Genomic DNA, 27,792 nt, shown 5'->3' on the forward strand with positions numbered 1-27,792 from the left:
TTTGGGGGGGATGAGGGGGTTGGTTTTAGATTATTATTTTTAACTTTGTATGTTTTAAATTTTATATTTGTAATTTTAAAATGATTTTAATTGTACAATTTTAATCATTTTAATGTGTTTTATATATGTTGTTAGCTGCCTTGTGCCTCACTTTTGGAGAAAGGCGGGATTAAAAACAAAATAAATCAAATAATAAATAAAGGAACTTATAATATAACTCTGTGGTCAACATCTGCCAGAAGATGATCATAGAATCATGCTGGAGGACTTATAGATGCCTAAAGAAATGTTTTCTCTAGGAACGTCTAGGTTCTCCAGCATACCTCTATGGTCAACTTCTGGCAGAGTTGTGCTAAAGGACCGAGAGAGTTCTAGAAAGAACACACTAATCAAAATCTCAAATAATCAAATCTGCAAAAGTCAAAGCCACAAATGTGGGGAACCAACTGTAGTTTTTTCAGTACTTGACATTTATAATTTATTATTTCCACACTCAATTACATTATGGAATAAGGGATCAGAATGAAAGGAAAAGCCAACAAACTAAATAGATGTTCTTCTAAGTTAAGGTAATGCAAATCAGGACTCCTTAAGAAGAAAAACCAGCCCTTAATATAAGATGTACTGAGCCACCTGTTTTAGACAGTGAACTGAGGAGGGTGAGAAACAGCTGGCAACACTCTTTGGTGGCTTGGGCTGGTCCGGAGCATTATGATATCCGTGCATATTTTTCAGTCACTGTAGCAGAACTTACACTGCTTGTACATGCCAATGTGTTGATGAATAAAATAAAAAAATGGCTTTTTTCTTCTTGAATAGTGTCAGCCCATGTAGTCAAAGATACCTGTGCAAGAGATGACTTATTATGATGATTATTATGATTATGATTATTTTCTTTCTAGTGACTGTCCTGGCTATTTTCCATGAACTTCATGTTGATACAGATCTCTACACTCTCCTTTTTGGCGAAAGTGTCCTAAATGATGCTGTGGCTATTGTTCTGACATAGTAAGTACAAATGCTTGTCTCTTTTGTGGAGTGCAAAGGTCTGTGTTTTTTTTTCCAGCACATCTGAATTATGACACCCTGTACAAATGGAGATTATTATTCAATAGTAATGTGCTTTTTAAATGCCTATAGAGTCTACCTACACTAATAGCTCTCTAATGTTGTTTTCTTGTCCAAATACTTCATTATAAATTGAGCTAAATCCACTGAATAAAGTTGCCCCATTCCCTAATCACCCATGGACTCTGATATTCAGGGGCTCCCACAAAAGTAAGCTTTCTAATTTCCTTCATGGGTGGGTGGTGGGAATGTTGAACATGCCTATTCCTTTCAGAGCTTGAATCTGGACTCTCAGTTGAATCGTGAAATTACTATTTTGTGTTTCCCTACAAAAAAGAATGTTATTAAAAACAAACTTGCTGTGTGTGTTCATGTTGCTTCTGATTTATGGCAAACCTAAGCTGAACCTATTGTGGGATTTTCTTGGCAATATTTTTTCAGAGGGGTTTTGCCTTTTCCTTCCTCTGAGGCTGAATATGACAGGATTTTGGTATCCAGCTTTTTTTTAAAGGACTACAGGTCTCAGTATTCCCAAGGCAGCATAGAATCTGCCTATACTAGCTGGGGGATTATAGAAAATGTAGCCCCCAAATAACAACTTGTCTAAGTTCTGTTTTACCATATTAATTATCTTCCCATATTTTTAAAAGTGTTACCTGAAAAAAGACATCCATTAAGCCTAAGGAATTTACATTCTGGAATCCTCTCTCCTGAATTTGCTGCATTCTTTTTCTGAGGCAAAAGCTATAGAACAGTGTAATTTGACTTCAGCTAAGAAGCCAAAGAACCAGAAGGCTGCAGTAGGAACAATTCTCTAACTTTAACAGAGAATTCTTCTATGTATTTCAGTTAATACATCTCAAAAAGAACACCTACACTCAGCATTTAGCTGAGGTGAAAGTACTCAGGAAATCCTTTCCATACATTAATGCATATATGCATATGTGACCTTGTGTCATTATCAAGAATGAGATCAGTGCCTCTTTACATTAAGTATGTGCTTCTTTGGTTTCCTGACAAAAAAAAAAGGTCATTTGCTAACAGAAGTGGATTTAAGGACTAAAACTGCCAGATTAGTACCATTTCAAGCCCTGATATTTCAGATCCAAAACCTATGGCCAAGGGAGAACCCCTGGTGAAGCCATTATGGATAATACTTTAAGTTACTCAAAGTATTCCATTCATTAAAAAAACTAGCCAAGGAATATACAGATATACAGTCAGCTCTTCTTAAACACGGATTTTTATACACGGATTCAAACATCCACAATTTGAAAATATTAAAAAAAATTTCAAATATCAAACCTTGATTTTCCATTTTTTTATAAGGGACACCATTTTACTATGTCATTATATTTAATGGGACTTGAGGATACATGGATTTTGTTATCCACGGGGGATCTTGGAACCAAACCCCAGCATATAACGAGGGTACACTGTACTCCTATATATATAACTCCATGATTGTCAACACTTGGTGGGGACAGTCCAACTTTAAGAAATGCAACATTTAAAAATTACCTCTTATATAGTGCAATCCTATGCATTGCTTTTGCACAAATGGTGTCCCTTTCATGCAGAAAGTCCAATGGGAATAGATACTAGGATAAATGTGATCAGAATGGCTGTCAAGATAAGTGTGATGTAGAGGATGGCAGTCTTGATTAAAAGACTGGTTATAAATGTGTTAAAACAGTAACCAATCCATGTTTACTGAGCTTGAAATTATATTCAGTGAACCAAATCCTTCATTAATCAAAATTCCAAGAGAACTGGCATAATACTTGGCTATGATTTTGTTTTGTTGTCTATTATTCCTCTAGGCATATATTCTTCTACACATATTATTCTGCTAGGCAAAAAAGCCTGAAAGGTTAGTGTCCTGTCTGAAATTCCAAGCACTGGAAGTATCTTGAATGTGTAAACTGATCAGGAAAAGGATAGGCAGCTACAAAAATATTTATTTTCTTCTGGATGGTGTAATATTCTCCACCTACGCCTTGTGTGGATTGTTGAATTTCAACCCCAAATACTACAAATCTTCATCATCAGCCAAAATCTGATGTAGCCTTGACACAAAAAAGAGCTGGAGTGCCACAAGGCCTACAGTATATAAGCTTTCCTAAACTGCATTTTTAAATGGATATCAGGGGTATCCCAACCTCTTTTCTTCTTTCAGTGCATGCAAAAGTGACTCTTCTAAAAAGGGAGAGCCCCATTTACTCATGGAGGCTTTCCAAATATGTAAGAATACAAGGCATCTGTTTCCTTGCTTGTGTAGATAACCTTTATGGGTATAAGGGCTTACCCCATTCAGAAACATCAGTTTTGCACAAGTCCAATTACATCCCAAATCTACAAAGCAGTGATACCTTTACTGAGACAACCAAAATGCTTAAAATATATGTTGCAAGATGTTGGTGCTGATGTTCCGATTTTGGACGGATATCTATGCAGGCAGGGCACTCCTCCTTCTGGCCATGTGGAAAATTTAAATTCCATTAGCAAAACATGTTTAACCCACATCCATTAGGAACACCTGAAGAGAGGTACCCTGTAGTATAAAATTAATAATTTATTCAACTTCAGAACAAAAGCAGAACAAAAGGGAATCCTGGGAATGATAGTTTTTGTGGCACCAAAACTCTCTGACAGAGAAGGCTAAATGTCTAACAAAACTACAGTTCCTGGAATTCCCTAGCATTGAGCCAGGGCAGTGAAAGCAGTCACAAACTGGATTTCTGCAGTGGGTTTTGGACCTACATCATCTGTCAGAGCTTCAGGATGATTAATATTAGAAATGTAAAGAAAGGTTATAGATTTTTTCATTATTCACCATGTTTTTTTAATTAATTTATTTATTTATTGGTATTTTATCACTGTGCCATAAAAATTTCATTTGCACAAAAAGGATTGGGTTTGTGCAAAATTAAACTATTGTTTTACATAAAACAGCATGGTTTTGCAAAATACACCACTTCTGCACAAAAATGTTGGGGTTTGTACTTTTTTGTGCTAATTAAATTTTGACAAAGAAGACTCAACAAGTGAAGGGAGGAATAAAAAATGTGCAAAACATTTCATAATCTCATTGAATGGGAGAAGAATCGTTGTTCTTGCATAAGCAGTTTAAAAGCCAGCATTTATTTGCAGGATAGTGTGCAATAAGTAAAACCAGAGGAGTGAAACAGACGGGCAAAATAAAGTGGTTCCCAACCACTTTGAAGACAGGATGTTTAAATGACACAAGCCTTGAAAGTGACTGGAAAATTGGCCAAAGCCATGCTCCAGGACTAAAAGCTGTGCAACCAATCCTTGTGTGTTTGGCCTGCCTTGGGAGTGGGCCATATGGGCAGTAGGGTTTCAACCTGCTTTTGGAAAAAGCAGGATCAGGCCACCTTTTTCTGCTTGTCTGTTCCAGCCTTAAAAGACTCTATTTCAGTTGACGAGTGTGTTTTGCAAGCCAAATCTTTGCAATTACTTGTGTCCATCATAGGTAAGTATGCACTGGGTTATAGTTGTGCCCCAAAATTTTAGCCTGTACTGTGGCTTGGGTCCTTTTATTGAAAAGCTCTTTGATTGTTAAGTGATGCTAGTTCATTGGGTATTAATTCTGTATGTACTCAGTTATTTGAGTTCTGCTGCTCTTTGGAGTAAGTGTGTTCATAAATCACAACTGAATATATTTTTGGACTCTGTGGGAGGTGTCTATAATTTCTTCTACTGAACATGGTAATGAAAGCTATCACAATGCATTCCAGCACTTCAAAATTTACTGCTATACCACTGTAAGCCCTCACCCAGTGGCCAAAATTCATCTGTTTGTGAAAAACAGTCCCTAGTTAGTATGATTTAGACACGTGTCATTTTTAAAATAATCCAGAGTACTCACACCTTGGAATATCAAGGTTTTGCAACTACTGTACATTATTTCCAAGGATAGGAAGGGATCAGGTGTTGCCATCCAAGGTTGTATATATTTCATTGCATAATGAAATTGTTCTTCACAGTCTTTATTGTAAAGTGATGCTAAAATCCAAATCCATAATATAAAACATCTGAAGTGGCTAAAGCAAAATAACCATAGTGGTTTTAATGGGAATATAAGTTCTGCAAATTTTAAATTGTCCATTAAACATACTCATTAAGTTGTTCAAATTTGTCAAACAGCATTGAAGTACAATAGTTAATTAAAAGTTCAAACTAGGATCACCAAAATCATTATGAACTTTGTCACTGAATACCAGTAGGATGTGAATAGTACTCTACATTTTTATGATCTGCTGCCAAGTTCAAACTCTGATGTGCCTTTGAAGTGATTGCAGTATTGTAGATGCAGTGTTCAGAACTGAATTTCTCCTTCAGAATATAGTTACATGCTTTAGGCTTTGATTCCCAGTTCTATGAAATAGCCAGTTTTGCAAAGATGTAGTCTCCCTTTCTGCTTGCTGCTTCTAAACTACTGATAAAATAAGAAAAGTTGCCATGTTGAAGGACCTTGTAGAGTTCTTCACTGACACTCTCAAGAACTCTTATATCAAATGTGCCTATTTAAATGGCAAGGATATCTTTATATAGCAGCTAACAGCAAATCTCCAGCTGAGGCTTGAAAATCAGAATGTATTCTTTCTGCTTCATGCCCATCAAGTGCCGGTAATAAATATTCCAAAACTAGAACTCATCTGACAGTTTGTAGGTGATGATTGCAGCCAATTCTTCTCTAGATATATTCAGCTGGAAACTTTCAACTTGTTTAGAAGTTGAAAGAAATAACTTCTACAATCACAAGAACTTAAATATACAGAATAAAATATATTAATAATAAATAATAATAAAACTTTATTTTTATACCGCTTTTCCAGCAGATCAAAGCAGTTTACAGTTTCTCAAAAAATATGCCGAAGTATACAATGCAATATAACACAATAATCATAAATAGACATTCAATTCAATAAAAAACTTAAAATCTACATACAAACAGCAAGATAAAATCTATTAGTCACAGAATATATCAGTCAAATCCTAAAATGAACTTCCGTCAGGGAATAGCATTCTACAAGGGGTCAGGAGGGTATGCCAACCAAAGTAAATGAGTCTTCAAGGCCTTCTTAAAGGCATCCAAGGTGGAACAGAGCTGGATTTCGTCTGGAAGTTTATTCCAGAGGGTTGGAGGTGTCGACATAAATGTCCTTTGGTGAGTTGTTATCAGTCTCACCCTAGGGCACTCTAGCAAATGTTTCCCTGTTGTTCTGAGAGTGTGGGGCGGATTGTATGGGGAGAGGCACTCCCTCAAGTAACTCGGGCACAAGCCATGTAGGGCTTTATAGGTAATAACCAACACTTTGTATTGAGCCCAGAAGCTAATATACCGGTGTTATATGGTCTGATGACCTGGAAGTTCCAGTGACCAATCTGGCTGCAGCGTTTTGAACTAGCTGAAGCTTCCGAACCTGGTACAAAGGTAGCCCCAAGTAGAGCGCATTACAGAAATCTAACCGAGAGGTTACCAGTGCGTGTACTACAGTTTCAAGGTCCTTTCGGTCCAGACAGGGACGCAGTTGGCGTATCAGCCAAAGCTGCTACCACGCACTCCTGGCCATCGCATCCACCTGTGATGACAACTGTAGAGATGAATCCAGGAGTACTCCCAAACTGTGAACTTTGTCCTTTAGGGGAAGTGTGACCCCGTCCAGGACTTGATGGCAAATTTCCCTGTCAGGACTTGTGCCTATCATGAGTACCTCTATTTTCTCTGGATTCAGCTTGAATTTGTTTTCCCTCATCCAGCCCATTACTGACCCCAGACAGGCATCCAGAGGAGAGATGCCATCCTTAGTCGCTGTATCAGTCAGAGACATGGAGAGATAGATCTGGGTGTCATCAGCATACTGATAACACTGTGCTCCATTTTCCCAGATGATCTGTCTCAGCAGCTTCATGTAAATGTTAAACAGCATGGGGGACAGAATGGCACCCTGAGGGATGCCAGATGTCAGCTCTCTTTTACAAGAGCAACAGTCCCCCAGTCTCACCATCTGGAACCTTCCTGAGAGATAGGACCGGAGCCACTGGAGCGCAGTGCCCCTGATGCCCAGCTCCCTCAGGCGCTCCAGAAGAATACCATGGTCGATGGTATCTAAGGCCGCTGAGATGTCCAAGAGCACCAACAGGGTCACACTTCCCCTGTCGATGCCCAGACGAAGATCATCGACTAAGGCAACCATAGCAGTCTCAACTCCGTATCCCGCCCTGAAGCCAGTTTGAAATGGGTCCAGATAATCGGTTTCCTCCAAGACGGCTTGGAGTTGGAAGGCAACTGCCCTCTTGATCACCTTGCCCAAGAATGGTAAAAGGGAGACCGGTCTATAATTATTTTTCAACAGGGGGTCAAGGGAGGGTTTCTTTAAGATTGGTTTTACTATTGTCTGTTTTAAGGCAGCTGGAAATATACCCTCCCAAAGAGATGCATTAAGTATAAGATGTAATGGTGTTTTTATTGCATCTCCTCCCTGGACGGTCAACCAAGAAGGGCAAGGATCAAGAGCACACGTCGTCCTCCTTACACTTCCAAGGAGCTTGTCCACGTCATTGGTATTTACAAACTCAAAGCAATCCAGTATAACCTTGTTTCCAGAGTCACTGGACACCTCTCTTATTGATTCTGTCGAAAAACCAGCATCAAGATCAGCCCTTATCTGAGAGATTTTATCCGCAAAAAAGTCATTAAAAGCGTCACAGCAGGCTATAGTTGGTTCTAATAAAGGGTTCAGGGTGGTTGGTACTTGTGTTAATTCCCTAACCAACCTGAACAGCTCTGCTGGACGAGACTCTGCAGATGCAATCCATGCAGCACAGAATGTATTCTTTGCTGCATCGATTGCCACTCCGTAGGAACGTAACATGTTCTCATGGAGTGTCTTATCAGATATGCACTGATGTTTCCGCCAGTAACGCTCTAGTCGTTGCACAGCCCGCTTCATCTGGCATAGATCTTTGGTATACCAGGATCTTCTGTTTGAAGTGGGCTGGTAAGGACGCTCGGGAGCGATACTGTCTATTACCCCAGTAAGGTTCTTATTCCAGTTATTAACCAGAGTTTCGGCAGAATCACCATTGTTCCCAAACATAATTCTCTCTAGGGCTTCTTGGAACCTTTTGGGTTCCATCAGCCTCCAAGGGTGGACCATTCTAATAGGTCTACCACCCCTGAGGGGTTTTTTGAATTGTGGCATTCAGTCCAACCTTGACCAGAAAATGGTCTGTCCATGACAGGGGGGAGATATCATTTACCTCCGCCCACGGATGTTCTCGGTCCATACTAAAGACCACATTGAGTGTATTACCAGCACAATGTGTTGGACCCTGGACCAACTGGGACAGGCCCATGGCTGTCATGGAATCCATGAACTGCCGTGTCGCACCTGATAGATCTAATGAGCCAGCCTCAAAGGGGATGTTGAGGTCCCCCAGCACAAGAAGCCTGGGGGACTCCAACACCAGCTCCGAGACCAGCTGTGTCAGCTCGGCCAGGGAGTCTGTTAGGCTACGGGGTGGACGGTAGACCAACAGAATCCCCAGACTGTCCTTGGCCTTTAGGGTCAGGTAAATACACTAGATGTGGCTCAGTTTCGGAACCGGGTTCCTGGTCAAGGTGATATGACTTTTATGGACAACAGCCACTCCTCCCCCTTGGCCACTTTCCCTGACCTGCTCCTTCACTATATACCCAGCTGGGAGAGTTTTAGCCCAGGTCACACAGCTGTGCTCCCCCAACCAGGTCTCTGTGATGCATGCTAGGTCAGCGTTCCTTTCATCTATCAGATCATATAAGATGTGCAATTTATTTTATATTGTACTTTTCACGTTTCACTGAATATTAGGAGTTTCAGTTACTGGAATTTAATTTATGCATTTTGTTATTACTTTTGTCAGTCATTGTTCTTTAATAACCAGCCCCACACAATAACTGCTAGAGATCACTATAGTGTACAACAAGGCAAGATAGAAATGTCAAATGATTCTAAATATTGCTAGGAAACACAGGTTGTATCCAGTTGGTCTCTCTCTCTCTGCTAGTGGAAAGCTCTTTTGATTCAGCAGTGACTGATGAAGACTTCTCTTGGCTCAAAGAATTATCTCCATGCAGGGCCGGCCCCACCATATAGGTGACCTAGGTGGTCGCCTGGGGCACAAAAAGGCCAGGGGCGCAATTTGTGCCCCTCTGCGTGCTCACCCAGCCCAGCCCAGGGTGCCTGCTCTTCTCTTGAAAAAAAGCAGGGGCCTGCTGGGTCCCGCTGCTGCCACTGGCACCAGCAGCGCCTGTGCTGGCTATTGCGCTTTGCGCATGGCCGCTCCTGCGGCCTTTGCATCGCACTGCACTGTGCTGTACGCAGCGTGCACAGCGCACAGCGCACTGCTGCTGAGGCCACCACCGCCGCAGCCTTTGGTGCAGGCATGCAGCTTCCTGTTGCCCTGCGCGCGCTTTCAGGGCCGCACGTAGGGCTAAATAGGAGGAGTTTCTCCTCCTGGGGCTGGCTGGCCAATGGCTGCTGGCAGGGGGCGGGCTGTTGGAGCTCCACTCTGCCCCCATTGGCCAGCCAGCCTCAAGAGGAGGAGCTCCTCCTCTGGTCCCCACGTGGGCCGGGCCGGACCCAAGGAGGAGGAGGAGGAGGAAGGAGGGAGGGAGGGAGGGAGGAAGGAGGAAGAGGAAGGAGAAGGAGGAGGAAGGAGGAAGAAGAAGAGTAGCAGGAGGAGGAAGAGGTAGAGGGAGGAAGAGTAGCAGGAGGAGGAAGAGGAAGAGGAGGAGGAGGAAGAAGAAGAAGAAGAAGAAGAGTAGCAGGAGGAGGAGGATTTCCATTCCATTTGTACAGGTCTGCTTTGTTTTAACAATGATAGTGGTGGTGATGATGATGATGATGATGATGATGATGATGATGATATCAGTCAGTTTCTGAGGTATGCACTCACTTTTTCTGAAGGTGAGACAGTGTGACTTTCCAAAGTGCATTTCTGTGTATTTTTGGTGCTTTTAATGCTAAAAGGTCTGCTTTAACAATGATGATGATGATGATGGTGATATTGATATCAGCCAGCTTCTGAGGCATGGCCAATGTAAGTTGCTCTGATTTTTACAAACTCATGCGCAGTGAAGAAAAACCAAAGTACCTTGACCAAGTACACACTTCTGAGAAGTATAGTTGGTGCAAGACACCTGAAACCGAGGGCAAACCAACTTCTTGTTAAACCACCTTGTCATATTCAGTATGCATAGCCATGTGAACCCATGTTCAGTGTGAAACCCAAAGAGTTTAGTTATGCAATAAGCCTCTGAAATATGCAAGAGGCAATGTTAAAATAAAGCCATGTTCAATGCCCATATGTGCTGTTTGGAATGGGGGGAGGGGGGTTGGCCAGAAAGGGAAGTACATTTCTGTCATCTGTGTAGGAATAATGCCAAAATGTCCTCCATTTTGAGCATGCCTAAGAAAATGTGTCCTACATTTGAAAATGTTGTCCTACATTTGTCCCGGTTTGGAGGTCCTGACTTATGGCAACCCTAGCTGGGGCAGACCAGGCAGCAGCAGCAGGCAAGGGCAGTGGGGCTTGGCTCAGGCTGGAGCATGCACTAGCGCACCTCCAGCCCCAAGGCGCCAAAAATGCTTCTGCTGCACTGCCCTGGGTTGCTGGGCTGGGGCTGCCTGCTGCAGAGGGCACCAAGAAGCTCTCCTCGGCTTGCCTGGGCATGCCTGCTCTAGACCCGGCCTGGCCCTTGGCAAGCTTGGAGTGGAGAGCCTTGCAGGAATCCCGTTGGCCCAGCTCGTGCTCTGCCTGTTTTTCTCAAAAAGGTAATGTGGAGATATTTTTCTAGCCTTGTCTGTAGCTTCTGGTGCAATTGCAAACTACGAATTCCATAGCTTTGGCATTATTAAAGTGTTAAAGTCATATAAAACAATATTGATTTTCCAGTGTGATAGCAGCCTGAATTAAAGTGGTGCAGATAATGTTACAGAGAGATATTTAGCCTTGTCTGCAGCTCCTCTGCTGCAATTGCCAACTACAAATTCCATAGCTCTAGCATTATTAAAGTGTTAAAGTCATATAAAACAATATTGATTTTCCAGTGAGATAGCAGCCTGAATTAAATTGGTGCAAATAATGTTGTTGAGAGATATTTAGCCTTGTCTGCAGCTCCTCTGCTGCAATTGCAAACTACGAATTCCATAGCTCTAGCATTATTAAAGTGTTAAAATCGTATAAAATAATATTGATTTTCCAGTGTGATAGCAGCCTGAATTAAATTGGTGCAAATAATGTTGTTGAGAGATATTTATTTAGCCTTGTCTGTAGCCCCTCTGGTGCAACTGCAAACTACGAATTCCATAACTCTATCATTAATGCATTAAAGTGGTATAAAACAACATTGATTCTCCAGTGTGATAGCAGCCTGAATTAAAGTGATGCAGATAGTGCTGTAAGATAATTAGCCTTCTCTGTTGTAGAAAATTAGATTTTCATCGAATCCTGGTCTCCAGAGTCATAGAATCGTAGAATCGTAGAGTTGGAAGAGACCAAAGGGCCATCCAGTCCAACCCCATTCTGCCATGCAGGAAATCTCAATCAAAGCATACTGAACAAGATGGCCATCCAGCCTCTGGTTAAAGACCTCCAAGGAGGGAGACTCCACTACTCTCTGAGGAAGGAGTGTGTTCCACTGTTGAACAGCCCTTACTGTCAGGACGTTCCTCCTAGTCCAACACACAAAACACACAAAGCCATATCCCAACCTCCTGTCCAGGAAGAATATGAAAATGTTCTCCATTTTGAGCATGACTGAGAAACATGAATTTATATTATTTTTTATTAACGTTTTTGGCTTTTAGTTGGTTGTGTTCTCCATTTTTTGAACATCCTACAATTTGTCCTACATTTTGTAGTACATCATGTCCTACATTTTTCCTACGTTTTGAGGGGTTACCAGGGGGAGGGCAAAATATTTCTCGCCTAGGGTGGCCAAATATCTAGAGCCGGCCCTGTCTCCATGTACTAGGAGATGGTCAACTGTTTATTTAAAAAACCCGACACATTTTGGCCACACTAGGCCTTCCTCATGGGCCTTCAAAAATATTCTCTAGAGTTGTGAACACTCTGCAAAAGACGGGGCCATAGAGATAAAGGCCCCGGTATTTTGGAGAGTGTTCACAACTCCAATGATTTCTTTTGAAGGCCCCTGAGGAAGGCCTAATGTGGCCGAAATGTGTTGGGCTTTTTAAACATTAATAAACAGTTGACCATCTTTTAGCACATGGAGCTTGTCTCCACTTTGTTTGCTGCTTGGCTATGTGCTTTCAGTTCCTTACCTACACTGTTCAAATAATTATCTGTCAACAGAAGTACAACAACTAGATACAACCCATTTCATATTTCAAAACATCCCTTATCCATAGTGGGGGGGTTTTCTTTCAGAAATGGTCATGAAAATTCCTATAAACCTTTGCACACATTTTGACCAATATATGCATGTTTAGTGTTTTTTTACAATCAGTCTTCCCTAATAGAAGGCATTTCTGCATGTTATTTTCACTAACACACACCTTTTTGTACAATCATCTCTCCTAATCGGCAAACTTTTGCATGCATCTTTTGACTATTGTTGTTGTTGTTTACTTATATTCCACCGTTCTCCCAATATAGACTCAATGCAGCAAATAACAAGTTTAAAACAATAAAATTTAAAAACAATAGCAAGCCATTAAAATGTATAAATATAAAAATTTAAAAACAATTAAACAATTTTAAAAGTTAAAACAATTGTGCATTAAAAATTAAAATGTATCTAAAACTTCATACAAACTTTAAAATCTGAATTACATAGCATTTATAGCCCGACCCATGTCACTTTGAAGTGTGAATCCCAAAGGATAACTGTATTTCAGTTTTGGAATAGTTTAATAGTTATAAAATTTGGCAGGTTAAAATGAAATTGTGAAGTAATCAAATTTCTTCTTCATCCTACTGAAAGACTGAATGGTTAGTTAAAGGTTATTTGACTTTATTATAGAAACTGTGAAAGCACTGTGTTTTGTGTGCTCACATTAGGCTTTTAGAAGCATATTTACCTCATCACAGCAGTTGCAAAGTGCCACAAATACATCTGCTAAAAATAACAGGAAATTGTCCAAACTACAAGTAGATATCAGCATTAGGCAGTGTATCAAGAAAATTATCACTATGAGCCCTTTCAAAGCAGGGATATATCTTAGGCTGTAACTTAGGTTACCATGTTTTAATTCTTCAAATTTGGGCATCTAATTTGAATATCATGTGAATTCTAATTCTATATATTTTTTCTGTCACTCTAATTGTGCAAATCCATCACATTAATTCTCCATATTTTTCTACCATTATGTTTCTGACCTTGACAAGAATTTTATAGCAAGCATTGATCTTAGAAACTTCATACCTAATAACATTTAAAATGCTGGACTTGGAACAGGCAGATCCAGATTCAGATCCCTGACTGCACATAGAATTTACCATGTGACCATGGCCCACCACTACCTATCAACAAAACTTTTTTACAGCATTGTTGTATGGATTAATAGGGAGAACTCAGCCATGTGAAGTGGTGTTTTGGTTATTCCCCATCTCCTCCTCTTGAGTAAGAGATGTGAACTCCCAAATTATAACCTCAGTGATGTGCTGAGAAGACACTGAGGGGTTTAACATGCCCCTTTCCCATTTGTAGAGACTTCTCCTCCCTTTCCACAGAAGATAGAAAGCATATATATGTCTATATGTTCACATAAAGGAATAGCACATGGAGAGAGACAGAGTGGAAAGAAGGAGATATTTTAAGGAAAACTATATACAAGCAATCTTACATTAGCAAAGATTTTCTTCTTCTAGAAGTCATTTTCAACCTTGGTAAGAAGGAAAGCATAAGCCCTAACATAATTAGCTAAACATTCCTTCTCTACTCAGAATGCAGATGGCATTATGGGTCTTTAGATTCTCATGGGAAACTGGGAGTCTGGACCTCCTTCTCTATGTTACAATCAAGCTTCCCTAGGGACAGTGAGGGAAGCAGCACCCATCTTACCTCTCCTCTCCATCAGTCCCAAAAGTCTGTCCCATGCCTTATGGCACTATGTTTTTATAACCTCTCACCTGGAAGGATCTGGAATCTTTCATACCTCTCATGAGCTCGTATTCCTCTTTTGGCGACTGTCTTTCTCGATCTTGATGGTGCCCCAGTAAATGTAATCTAACCCATCATATCATTAACTCTTTGTTTATGTGGAGGTGAGCCCACGCCCTTCAGCTGTGTTGCCCATGATAATGGCAGAGCCTATTATTACAGATGGGTATGTTCATGCCCAGTGTAATAGAAGCAAAACAATAATAATTAAGCTTCCCTTCAAATTTGTTAATATTGACCTAAGGGACAGGAAATTGTATGTATGTATAGCGCTGTGTAAATCTACAGTGCTATATAACTAAATAATAATAATAATAATAATAATAATAATAATAATAATAACGGGCAGCTTCCTGTTGTGGAAGGCCAAGGAGCACATTAGGTCCAGGAGATCTTGGAGGGCCACACTCAACCTACTGCACCTGCTTTGACAAAAATGCCCAGGTGACATCATATTTTCATTATGTTTTTTCCAGCTTTCTTGGCCCATTATAGGTCCAAGAGTGTCCTTTTATAAACAATAGAATGTGAATGAAGTCACTTCTTGTTTCAAAAGAGGCCTCCTCTAGGCCTGACTTGACCCACTGAAGCCTCTAACACATTGGGAATGCTGTGCCCCCACACACACACGTCTTAGAAGTCATTATGATGATGGGATTGAAACATTTTACAAATTTTTTTGATCTCTAGTGGCCCCTTAGAGAGCATTTTGGATGGGTTTTTTTTTTGGGGGGGGGGGGAAAAAGAACTAGAAATTGCCCCCTGGGGAACACAGCCATGTGAGCTGCATGCAGTGTCTGGCCTACACTTTACCTGCCCCTACTATGGGCTCTATGAGCCATACCAGCTCAGGAGCTCTGCAATAATGCCACATGGAACCAGCACTAGTACAACACCAATTTTCTACCTGTAAATTTTCAAATGTCCACAGCTTTTTAAATCAAAGTTTCATATCCAAGTTTCAAGAAGTACTTATCTCCCATAAGACTTTGAAGCACTCTTGCTCAGGCTTGAAACCACATTTCAAGGAGAATATCAACAAACTTTAAAGTATTCATAGTAGAGCTACAAGTATATTAAGGGATCTGGACAAGTAAATCAGGTGTGGAAAGACAAAGATATGCTTAGCCTGCAGAAAAGCTATATGTTCCATTTACATACTAGAAATGCCTGGCCCAAAGAAAAAGAAACTAGAAAAATAGGACATGTCATTTTTAAAGGATGTCAGAAAGAAAGAACGTTTTTTCCCGAATATAGGAACAATTTCTCCAATGAAGCAAACTATCCATACAGAATGTAGGACTTCCTCTCTTGAAAGGTTTGCAAGAAAAAGTTAGGCCGTCATTAGCCATAGACACTTTTTGAGGAACAATGGCTTATTTTAAAGGAATTTGTGGAATTCCTCCCTACTCTTTAATCCTTTATAGAGCTTCAAAAAAGGTACTTGGGGGAGGTAAAACAGAATTGGCCATGCGGTCTAAAGGTTAGTAGGAGATACTGTCCAAAAAGTAACTGCTTGAAGCTGTGTTTACTCATTGTTTTCATAGAGACTATGGGGCATGTTTCACAATAAAGGAAATCTGGATTTTGAAAAGAACAATTTCTTTATTGCTCTTCACATCACCCACGCAACTCAGGAGAGCATATTCTCTCTGGATGAGGCTTTCACAGCTGAAGGGGAGACGGTGGTCCAACTTTCCCCTTTTATCTGTCTGTTGGAAGGGGAATTCCAAATACCTGCTGTTTGTAGTCTATTATTAAATTAGCTTTTGGACTGATCTTCTCTTGTTCCATGGTGATGATGAAGAGGGTCAGAAATTAAGAGGGAGAGAAGATTATCTATGTAAACCTAACAGCATGCTATGGAAAATTAACAATGGGATTAACAGAGAATAGTGACTGCAATGAGTTAATAGTAACCATGTAGCAATATGATTCTCTTAGACTGGTGAAAAAACTAAATGGCCATTAAAGTGATTTAAACTGTGCACCTCTTCCTCAGTTAGATAGTTAATAACAACTGTACACGAAGTATTTTTTTTATATTTGTCCATTCTCTTGTGAAAGCCAAACAATAACATATGCATAATTGCACCAATTTGTTTCATTTTCACATTATATCTTTCTCAGAAACACTGTAGGACAATTTCATCTAACTTGCTTTTGAGGCCAATATTTAGTCAGCATTTGCAGTCTTGTTTGTTATATTTCAGCCATTTCATATGGATTGTTACTTATATGTTCATTTGTAATCCGCCATTACCCTCCTGCTTAATATGTTAAGCCTTCTCGATAGATCAGATTAGAAACTTAAATAAAATGTAAATACAGACTTGTATTGTCAGATTGTTTGCCTGTTAAACCAGAATAAATTTCAGAGAGCTCATCTTCAGGGATGTATGAAAATGTATCTTAGCTCAAATCATTTGGGTATGACTACACTTGTCACATCCAATCAAATCATATCTGTGCACAGGTATTTCCATCCATTTATCCACAAATAGATTGATAATATTAAAAGATATGAAATTGCAAGTTCAAAATTAGGAATGCAGTTTTGTGAGACATGCAAATCACCTCCAAAAGTCAGTTATTTAGCTAGGTTTCAGCATCAGTGACCATGTTGACAATAGTGCTTCCTCATGTCAAAGATTTCTATTGGGAACACTTTAGAACTCAAGTATCCATTGCTTCAGCTCAACCATTTTTCCCCAAACATAGTTCATATAGAGCCACAGAACCTTAAAATATTCTGAAATCATGTTTAATTGTTCTGCTTCAGTGAACTCTTTTAGCAAATGCCCACTCCAGGAAGTGCATATTCATAAAAATTCTCTTGACCAAAGAAATTGGATAACACACTCGTGCAATTCTTTAACTTTCTGTTTGGATTCTTTTTTTAATGGGGTTCATGTTAGTGATGACTGAATCTGCTCCAGGTTTTAATCTGTGCTCTAAAGTAACTATCCAAGGTGCTGAAGCTACCCCTGAATTGAGTTCAACACCTTGAATAGCTTATTTAAGGATTGTATTCAGACCTAGAGCAGTTTCACCATTCCACTGTTGTGGAAGCTGCCAGATAATAATTAATAATAATTTGTTTTATTTATATACCGCTATTCCAAAGATCATAGCGGTGAACAGCAAGTAAGCTAATTAGCAAGTAAGCTAATTTGCCCCCAACAGTCTGGGTGCTCATTTTAGCGACCTCGGAAGGATGCAAGCCTGAGTCGAGCTTGGGCCCTTTTGCTGGTCTTGAACTCGCAACCTTGTGGTTTTGAGTGAATGGCTGCAGTACAGGCATTTAACCACTGCGCCACCAGGGCTCCTGGTGCCACTGCCACTGATGCCACTGCCACTGATCATACACATGATTTCTTATTAGTTAAGTACATAAATTTCTCTAAATTCTGAGCAGGTTGCTCTCTAGCCTGTAGAAAAAAAACATCATGCCTCAAAAAAGCCTAAATCCTACTAGTAGTCCTAATTGGAGCAGATCTATTGAATCAATGGAATTTATCTACATGTTGACTCACCATTCAATGGGTGATTCAATTAATCATCTCTAGTTGGAACTAACCAGCTAGACTCTAGCCTAAAAGTATTGGTTTTAAACTTTCACATTCAAATTGCTAGTTTCAAACTTTGTTCATCTTTGATGTAATGGAATACACTGTCCTCTAGGCAGGAAAATCCCTTTCTTCCATAACTTTTGCAATAACATTTCTTATACTCAGAATGAATGTAAACTTCCACAGCCCATTTTTTTTTTGCACATTTAAAAATTAGTATATCACAGAGAATAAAATCACATCTGTCTCCCTGCCCTACCCCAGTTCACCCCTCTCTTTTACACACACACACACACACACACTCCCCAAACCTTTTGTCTTGTCATCCTATAGTCCTGGCTTCAGGTTATTGGTACAAAATCCTATTAAGCAACGGAATCTACTTGGTAATTTGAAGCATTAGAAGAACATGATGGGAATGTTATACGTCACATTATAGGCGTATAAGGTGCAACAGCTTGAAAAACATCTACCCCATTCTAATTTTTGACTTGCAGTTTGATTCTGGATATCCATCACAAGATCCCTGTCCTCAGTTCTAACATTAATATACAGATGCCAAATGAGGCATTTTTCACCTCATTACTACTAGAAATAAGAACCCCTTCCACATCTGGATTTATTTAGTACCCTTGTGATAGCAGCTGCTTTTCATGTCTTCACTTTGACACTTCAAAAAAATTGAATTGCTATGGCAACAACTGCAACCATTTATTATAGAACAGTAGCAGTGGAACTTACATTTATGAAGACAGAGATTGTATCAGAATAATACATGATGTGGACAATAACAATCATTGTGAATGTAATTGCTTGTATGTGGGCATGTGTTTCAAGTACAAATATGTTTTAAAATTAAACATGGATGATTCAACAGAGAGGATGGATTAAGAGCCCCATATACTAGGTTCAGTTTGGCTGTTATAGTAGAACTCCACACATTCAGTTTATGTTTTATGTTTTTGATCCCATATGTGTACATGTTTGTGTGTGGAAGAAAGAAATGCTGAGAAATACATGGAATGGCTTAATTACCATGAAAAACAGTTGTGATAAGTAGTCTTTCTCCATCATGGCAGAACTACATGTTCATCAACAATCGTGGGAGACTACACTGGTGCAGTGGTTAAATGCCGTACTGCAGCCATTCACTTAAAACCACAAGGTTGCGAGTTCAAGACCAGAAAAAGGGCCCAAGCTCGACTCAGGCTTGCATCCTTCCGAGGTCGCTAAAATGAGTACCCAGACTGTTGGGGGCAAATTAGCTTACTTGCTAATTAGCTTACTTGCTGTTCACCGCTATGATCTTTGGAATAGCGGTATATAAATAAAACAAGTTATTATTATTATTATTATTATTATTATCTTGCACTTGCTATCAAATGTATGAGTGTTATTATCAGCTGAGACACAGTGTAAAGTGGCACTGCTTTAACCCCTTCCCCATCTGCTACTTTTACTTTTCCCTGACACTTATTCTGTTTGTCCAAGAAACACAACAAAGATGCCAACAGGAAACTGGATCCAGATCAGAAATGGTTGTCCTTGAAAGCAAATCAATAATATTAAGACAGTGGGAACCATGATTCTCCTCCAGTACTCCTTCCTGCAGGCAGGATTCCCTTAGTAACAGTGTCTACCTTCATAGTAACACTCTTTAATGAGTTGTAAACTTGCAGCTTTATCCTGAGTATGACTGCATAGTCCAGAATAGGGTATGCATTATTAATTCTAGGATGTGGCATCTGTCTTCGAGAGATCCACATTCCATATGTCGAAAAGAAAACTCAAAGAGGCTTCAGGTGATTTACAATTACTGTAGTCTGTGCAGTTTCCTTTTAAGTGATTTTTGAACTCTGATTAAAAAGTAATATATGTCAGGTTATTGTATTTAAAAAAAACTCACTTTTAAAATTTCTTTAAAAATATAAAGATACAAATACAAAAAAATGCCATGATCAAGCTGAAACACGCTTCAGAAGGCCTGCAGATATATAGATATAGATATAGCGCATACATTAAGAACAAACAGATATCAATGAAGCCACTAAAACTCAGAGGCCTTCTTAGTAAAGAAACTTTTCAGATTACAGTGGGAAATCATCAAGAAGGCATCAAATTGCTAAAGTTTTTTCAGAAGAAAAGGGCAATGTTTTAAGTCTTTGATTCCCTCTCCCCTTCCTGGGTTTTAAACCTATATTTTGACAGATGTATTTCACCCCAGGGATGCATATTTCCCTCTTCTTTTGAATAGCCAGGAGCCCCAGCTATCCCTGAGGGAAAGTTCCATAGAAGGAGCTTGCTGTGTCTGGCATATAACATTTCAGGCAGAGGAAAAGAGAGTGGGGTTCTCTCTTGACTTCTCTTAAGACTTCAGAGCCCTCCCAAAAAAAAAAAAAAAAAAACCTTATACTTAAATGCTTTATTCATCCCTTGCTAAATTCTAAACATTCTTCCTAGGACAAGATTGCCATTCAAGCCTGCTTTAGTAAATTACTTTGTGCTATAGATAGTTTTCGAGTGAATGCTAAAAAGATTTAGATGATGGTATGAAGAAAAATACTTTACTTTGCCATAGACTTTTTGGAAAAAAATTGCATGAAGAATATATTCCAAATACAATGGAACCAAGCAGCAAGAAAGGAACTGGATTAAATTCCTAGAAACATTTCCCTTTCCAGAAACGCATACTGTTTTGTAGTGCAATTTCTAAAGTTGCATGAAGCAATATACTGCCATTGTCCTTATAATTGTGAAGAGGTGTGATTGCATATCCCTGTGGGCTAGGACAACATCAGCAGCCCCAATTTTTCCACAGTTATTCTCCAAGAGGCAGTGAGTGTCATGATACTGATGTAAAAATACAACTTTGTCCCATATACAAGGCCAGAACTGGACAAGCCAAAAAAGGTGGGGAGAGGCCTTGAAAAATCAAGTTCCCATGGTGGAGTACAGTAAAATGCTCTGGGTAGGTAATTATCCAGCTGTCATGCCTTCTCTGGGCAAGTGGAAAGTTCATAACTAATCCCGTACTGTAATACAGGAGGAACCTAGCTCTGTACATTGCACATCTATAGCATACGGTCTCCCAAGGAAATGAAATATAGGAAGCTGCCCTGTTGCCACTGGCTCATCTATCTCAATATTATCTACCTTTGTCTACTGTTTTGGGAGGTGGGGCTAAGAAGTTAGTGTGTTATCAGTACGGTTTTAGGGGCTTTGTGTGGCTCAAAACTGATCGGCAGTGCATTTCCAGGCTTCACATCAGAAACCTTTCATAGGTCTACTCAGAGTTGCCAAGGACTGAACATGGTACCAGTTGTAATGCAGGTGACCTACATTGTGCTGCTGCCCTTCTCTGTTATCTTTCACACCTTCTCTCTCAGGTCTCAGTGCATTACCTTTGTCTGCTCCTGAATACAGGTTGTACAGCATGGAAATGTCTTTGCAAATCAATCTTGGTTGCCCTCCTTCTCTTGAAATATTGTAGGCATGAAATAAAATTGACAACAAAAATAATATTCTTTGTAAACATCTCCTATAAAGCATGGAGGAACGTTTGATCTCTCACACATGATCACAGAGCACTGAGGGTGTACATGTTCCCGGACTTAATAATGAGTGAGTAATGCTTGTAACTCCAGTGTGATTTTTTTTTATTGAAGCAGCTTTTCTGTATGTCTAAAGGAGACCTCATTCACACAACCAAATGCTGCTTGCAGGGGTGGAAGAAACTCTCCTTCCATTGGAGGTGGGAAGCAAAATCGTGCTTCTTTACTACCTGAGAAGGAGGCTGTGGTGGCAGCCATGCTCTTAACTTGAAACAAATACCACTAGTGCTGCAAGCTCTGTCCACTGGCCCCTCCAAGAGGGAGGCCAACCTTCAAAAGAAAGAAATATAAGCTTTCCCCTACTCACATTACAAAAGGGGGGACATGTGTCCCCCCCCAGTGGTCCTCAGAAGAAGAATATGTCATGTTCTACCTGGAGAAGGCCTCATCTGATGAGGAGGGAGAAGAGGAGAGCCCAGATGGCAAGCCCTGGTTAAAACTGGAGGCAGCTGGTAGCCCTGTCTTGGACGTATAACCTGGACCTTCCCATTTGCACCCTGAAGAGAAAGCAAAGATATTGCACCCATCTGAATGTTGGAAACTAAAGGGAAACAACTAAAGATAAGGACCCACTGTGGCATTCTTTTTAAAAAGGACAACTAGGCTAATGTGTTCAGTTGTTCTGATTTAGAGCTGGCTATCTTTTGTTGCAAGGCAATGGATCCACTATCTCTGCTTGGTATCATACTACATTCACTGCTATTTTACTTCCTGACCTTCAGCTTGTTCCGTGGATTTTTCCTTTCAGTGACTCTCTGAGTGACTTTAGAAACTTCTTTAAATACTTTTTGTGCTTAGACTGCCTCTGCTGTTATGGACCATCTGCATTTGACCCTGCTCTGGCTTGGTTTCTCATTGGCTTGTTCTCCAGGCCATACATCATTCTGTACAAAGTACCAGGACAAGGTACCACCCCTGAAGCACATGAGAGTGTTTGGCAGTTTTGCTTTATTTAAGATGACGTGTGAAAGGGATCTAGGAGTCCTAGTAGACCACAAGTTGAGCATGAGTCAACAGTGTCATGCAGCAGCTAAAAAAGGCCAATGCTATTTTAGGCTGCATCAGTAGAAGTATAGTGTCTAGATCAAGGGAAGTAATTGTGCCACTCTATTCTGCCTTGGTCAGACCTCACCTGGAATACTGTGTCCAGTTCTTGGCACCACAATTCAAAAAGGGTGTTGACAAATTGGAGCATGTCCAAAAGAGGGCTACCAAAATGGTGAAGGGCCTGGAAACCATGCCTTATGTCCAGGAATGCTGCCAGCACACACACAAACACACACTGATAAGGATGGTACAGCGAAGGAAACAAACTAGGCAGCCAACAGACAGTTTACAGACCTTCCTCCAGTCGGAGAAGAGTAGCCACAAACGAAAGCCAGGGTCAGGATACCAGAAGTCACGGAAGCCAGTTCAGTCCAAGGTCAGGGAAGCCAGATGGTTTGGGGTAGACAAGTCCATACCAAGGTCGTAGGTTCAGGGGCAGACAAAGATTCAAGAAGCGCCGAGTTCAAGGAGCCAGTGCTGACAGCAACCACAATGATGGATCTGCAATAAACTCTGGCAAAGGGTCGGCGTTCTCCAGCTGCTTAAATTAGAGATGCCCTCCCTTGTGCCAGGGTGTTGCTTAACTACAGACTGCCTCTCTGCAAGTCTCTTAGATCTGCGCAAGCAAGAACTCTCAGCTCTCCTTTGCCTAAAGAAAGGAACCTCCATGCTTTGTTCTTCCACTGGGACAAAGCTAGGCTGCTGAGCATCTGGAGGGGACCTCACAAAGCTAGGGTCTGGCTGAGCCTCAACCACTGGGGCTGGAAGATCAGGGCTGAGGTTTGGCAGGGCAGAACTGGGACCCGGTATGGCCTCAAGTTCCTCCTGCACCTGAGGAGCCACGGCCGCCTCCTCGTCCTCCTCGTCCTCCTCTTGGCTGGCCATGACACCTTATGAGGAAAGACTTAGGGAGCTAGGTATGTTTACCCTGGAAAAGAGATGGTTAAGAAGTGATATGATGAGTGGGTGGGTTTATGGGGCATTGTATTTTATTGTATTTTCATGTTTTAATATTGTTGTAAGCTGCCTCAATCTCATTGGAGAGGCAGGTTATAAATAATTTTTTTATTATCATCATCATCATCATCATCATCATCAGATAGCCCTGTTTAAATAGTTGAAGCGGTGCCATAATGAGGATGGAGCAAGCTTGTTTTCTGCTGCTCCAGAAACTAGAACACGGAACAACAGATGCAAGCTACAGGAAAAGAGATTCCACCTCAACATTAGGAGGAGCTTCCTGACAGTAAGAGCTGTTCGACAGTGGAACACACTCCCACAGAGTGTGGGGGAGTCTCCTTACTTTAAGCAGAGGCCCTTGTGGTCTCTTCCAACTCTATGATTCTATGACATCCTCACTGTCACTGCTGAATTGGCTGCTCCCAGTAGCTGATTGCCTGAGACAAACTCTTCATTGAGGCTTATGGCAGAATCTGCTCTGGTCCCTACCAGTTTCAAGGTTGTTTTTGTTCCAGTTTTTCCTTATCACATGCCAATCTACTATGTGTTGAGTCAGTCATGTGAATGCCATTCATCTTGTACTGTTTTGCTTTGAGCAGTAAATTATAACAATGGAGTTCTTAAGATACTGTAATAGCCTATATTTCAGAGGGTGGCACTGGCAAAACCACCTGTGAGCATTCCTTGTCTTAAAGAAAACCCTATGAAATTCATTGGATTGCCATAAGTCAACAGGAAACTTGAAGGCAGACACACACATGCATACTGAAGCAATTCTCCATATCAGCTAAGACTGCCAGGTGACTTTATACCCCAATCCAGTGCAGAGCAAGAGAGCCATGGCCTGACCTGTCTACTTGTTCTTTGGCTCTTCCATTCATTCTTTTTTGTCGACCTGCTATCAGTGGCACAATGAATCCACTCTGCGTTATAGAATTTTTAAAAAATTATATCCAATGCTCTGAATTTATTTTGGTGATTTGGGAGCATACTTATCAAATTTGCAGATGACACCAAATTAGGAGGAATAGCTAATACCCCAGAGGACAGGATCACCATTCAAAATGACCTGAATAGACTAGAAAGCTGAGCCAAAGCTAACAAAATGAAATTCAACACGGAGAAATGTAAGGTATTGCACTTAGGGCGGAAAAATAAAATGCACAAATATAGGATTGGGGACACCTGGCTGAATGAAACTACATGTGAAAGGGATCTAGGAGTCCAAGTGGACCACAAGTTGAACATGAGTCAACTGCTATCTGCCGGCCTGAGAGGGAGTTCGCCAGGCAAGTCCAGTTCCATCAGGACTAAGCCTGAAGGAAGGAGAATCCGCCCTCCACAACTGCCATCTGCTGGCCTGAGAGGGAGTTCGCCAGGCAAGTCCAGTTCCATCAGGGCTAGCCTGGAAGAAGGAAGAGCCCTCCCTCCAGTCCATCTGCCTTGGTCCAGGCCTTAGAGGGAGAGAAGAACCACTGGACCTCATCCCCTTTCCCTCCATCATTCCCTTCTCCTTTTGTTTTGTGTCTTTTAGATTGTAAGCCTGAGGGCAGGGAACTGTCTGATTAAAAATAATATTGTAAGCCGCCCTGAGAGCTATTAGGGCTGAAGGGCGGGATATAATACCTAAACAAACAAACAAACAAACAGTGCGATGCGGCAGCTAAAAAGGCCAATGCAATTTTAGGCTGCATCAATAAAAGTATAGTGTCTAGATCAAGAGCAGTAATAGTGCCACTGTATTCTGCTTTGGTCAGGCCCCACCTGGAATATTGTGTCCAGTTCTGGGCTCCACAATTCAGAAAGGACATTGAGAAATTGGAGCGTGTCCAAAGGAAGGCGACTAAAATGGTGATGGGTCTGGAAATCATGTCCTATGAGGAACGACTTAGGGAGCTGGGGATGTTTAGCCTGGAGAAAAGAAGGTTAAGAGGTGATATGATAGCCCTATTTAAATATTTGAAGGGATGTCATGTTGAGGAGGGAGCAAGCTTATTTTCTGCTGCTCCAGAGAACAGAACCCGAAACAATGGATGCAAGCTACAGGAAAAGAGATTCCACCTCAACATTAGGAGGAACTTCCTGACAGTAAGGGCTGTTTGACAGTGGAATGCACTCCCTCAGAGGGTGATAGAGTCTCCTTCCTTGGAGGTCTTTAAACAGAGGCTGGATGGCCATCTGTCGGGGATGCTTTGATATGGATTTCCTGCATGGCAGGGGGTTGGACTGGATTGCCCTAGTGGTCTCTTCCAACTCTACGATTCTATGATTCTATGATTCAATAACTTTAGATTTCAGGCCAAAACTGGAGTGGCTTGGCTACACAACTGACAAGGGAATTCTAGCTGGCCCTCTGTTGCCCGTTAGGAACCTAACTTTCTACTGATGACAGAACATAAAGACTATACAGGACAACTCACAGCTGTTTCTTTCATCTCTTTCTGCTAGGGGGCTTTTAAAACAGGAGGAAATAGCTGTCCTGCAGCCAAGTATCCGTCTGTTCTAGCTAGATATCTTACCTAGCCTGTTTATCAAATTGCTGTTCCTTTAATGTATTTAGCAAGTTACAGCTAGCTTAGCTCATTTGTTTCAATTTCATTATACTTTCCTCCTGAAATAAGACTGCTGTTGTTTTTTTAAAAAAGCATATAGTCCAGGTCCAGCAACTAGTGCTTATGCCTGATTGTGGTAGAGAACGGGTCCACAGTTATTCCAGACATGTAGATGCACCTAATAGTAAATGTATAGAAAGGGAAGAGATGCAAAAAACAGGAGAGAAGGGGATGTAGAGGAGTAGTGTCAAGGAGGCAAGAAAGTAGAATGTCTGCACAGCCTCAAAGACAAGATGGTATCTGTTCTTGTTTCAAAGTCTACATGTTCAGTGTTTGGAAGAGTACAAATTAGAAGTATCACATAAATGTGTATGTACTCCATGTTAGCCATAATTTCAGGCAGTGCCCTGTGGTGATGCCCTAGAGCTGCAGCCATCCTCTGATTGCTTTCAGCCACAGCTTGACCTGAAAGGATACTATAGATGCCCTTGAGCTGCATCTCTCAGCTGCTATGATGGTACAAGACCCAAATCTCCCTTTCCAGGCAAAAGTTCAGTTTAGACATGCCACTTCCATTTCAAATCCCATCTAGCCATTCCTCAGGAGCACATTTCACTGGCTAACTCTGTTTGCCCACTGGGTACAGCTATAAACAGTTCCAGGAATCTGTACCTATAATAAATCCCTCAGTTCAAAAATAAAGGAGGACTTCTTGTGCTGTGTTGATAGCTATCATGGGAAGGAAGGAAGGAAGGAAGGAAGGAAGGAAGGAAGGAAGGAAGGAAGTGCAAATACTAAATTATCTCACCTTTTTTGCAATGTGCGTTCAAGATGAACTTTCTGTTTGCTGTAAATATTTCTTCCTCCTTCAGAAATGTTCCACCTACCTCCATCAAAAAGAAATCTGAAATTTCATCCTTTCTCACATGCTTGTCCTTATGTGTTTCCATGATGATGATGATGATGATAATGATAATAATAATAATAATAATAATAAATTGTTTATTTATAAACCGCTTTTCCCAGGATCAAAGCAGTGTACAACATACCAGTAAAAACAATACCACAAATGACATATTAAAAATACACATTAATACAAATTAAATCAAAAACATTAGCTAAAAACATACAGTTTAACATTATTAAAATCCTAAATGTCAATACATCAAGTCAATAGGGGGAAGACATTATTACAAGGAATTGGGAGGATAGGCTTGTAGGAAGAGATGGGTTTTTAATGCTTTTTTAAAGGCTTCTACAGTTCCACTAAGGCGGATCTCTTCAGGTAGCTTATTCTTCACCAGTTCATGCACTGTTTGACCCCTTAGTCTTTTCTTTCTGTCTGCCTAAAGCTAAACCTATATTGCTTTCTATGCCTGTAACTCAAGCAGCAAGAAAGGTGAAATAAAGGATGCACATCAATGCGTACTGAAATGCGTGGGCACACTCAGACTGTTGGGATGCTAAGAGTATGCTAGAGGAAGTATTGTAGGCCATTTCTTTTCTGACGTGCAACATATGACCTGCCCCCAGGCTACCCAGATGAATGAGGAGTACAGTTTTGATCTTAGCCTTTGTCCTTCAATTCATGTCTGAATCGCCCTTCACTAGTCAGCACACTGTCCACATTCTACTAATTAATCTGTGAGTTACTTCTGGCTGAGACTCATCTTCCTCCTTCCTCCCAGCCTCAGGGACAAACTAAACACGCAATGCAACTTGTCACTATCACTTCTGTAGGTTTTCTTAAATAAAATGAAAGTAAGGAACATGGAGATTATTCT

General features: G+C 40.7%; 1 protein-coding gene across 1 annotated transcript in view; it reads left to right on the forward strand.

Annotated features, from left to right (window-relative positions):
* Window positions 1-27,792, forward strand: part of LOC149318157 (sodium/hydrogen exchanger 9-like) — a 410,327-nt gene that overhangs the window by 97,427 nt on the left and 285,108 nt on the right. Inside the window, exon 6 of the mRNA XM_089509098.1 lies at window positions 903-1,008. Within this exon, the coding sequence (XP_089365224.1) occupies window positions 903-1,008 (106 nt within the window). The remainder of the gene's footprint in view (window positions 1-902; window positions 1,009-27,792) is intronic.

Source organism: Sceloporus occidentalis, unplaced genomic scaffold (assembly GCF_023333645.1).
Source record: "Sceloporus occidentalis isolate IW3139 unplaced genomic scaffold, rSceOcc1.0.p SCAF_2, whole genome shotgun sequence".
Classification (NCBI taxonomy): Eukaryota; Metazoa; Chordata; class Lepidosauria; order Squamata; family Phrynosomatidae; genus Sceloporus; species Sceloporus occidentalis.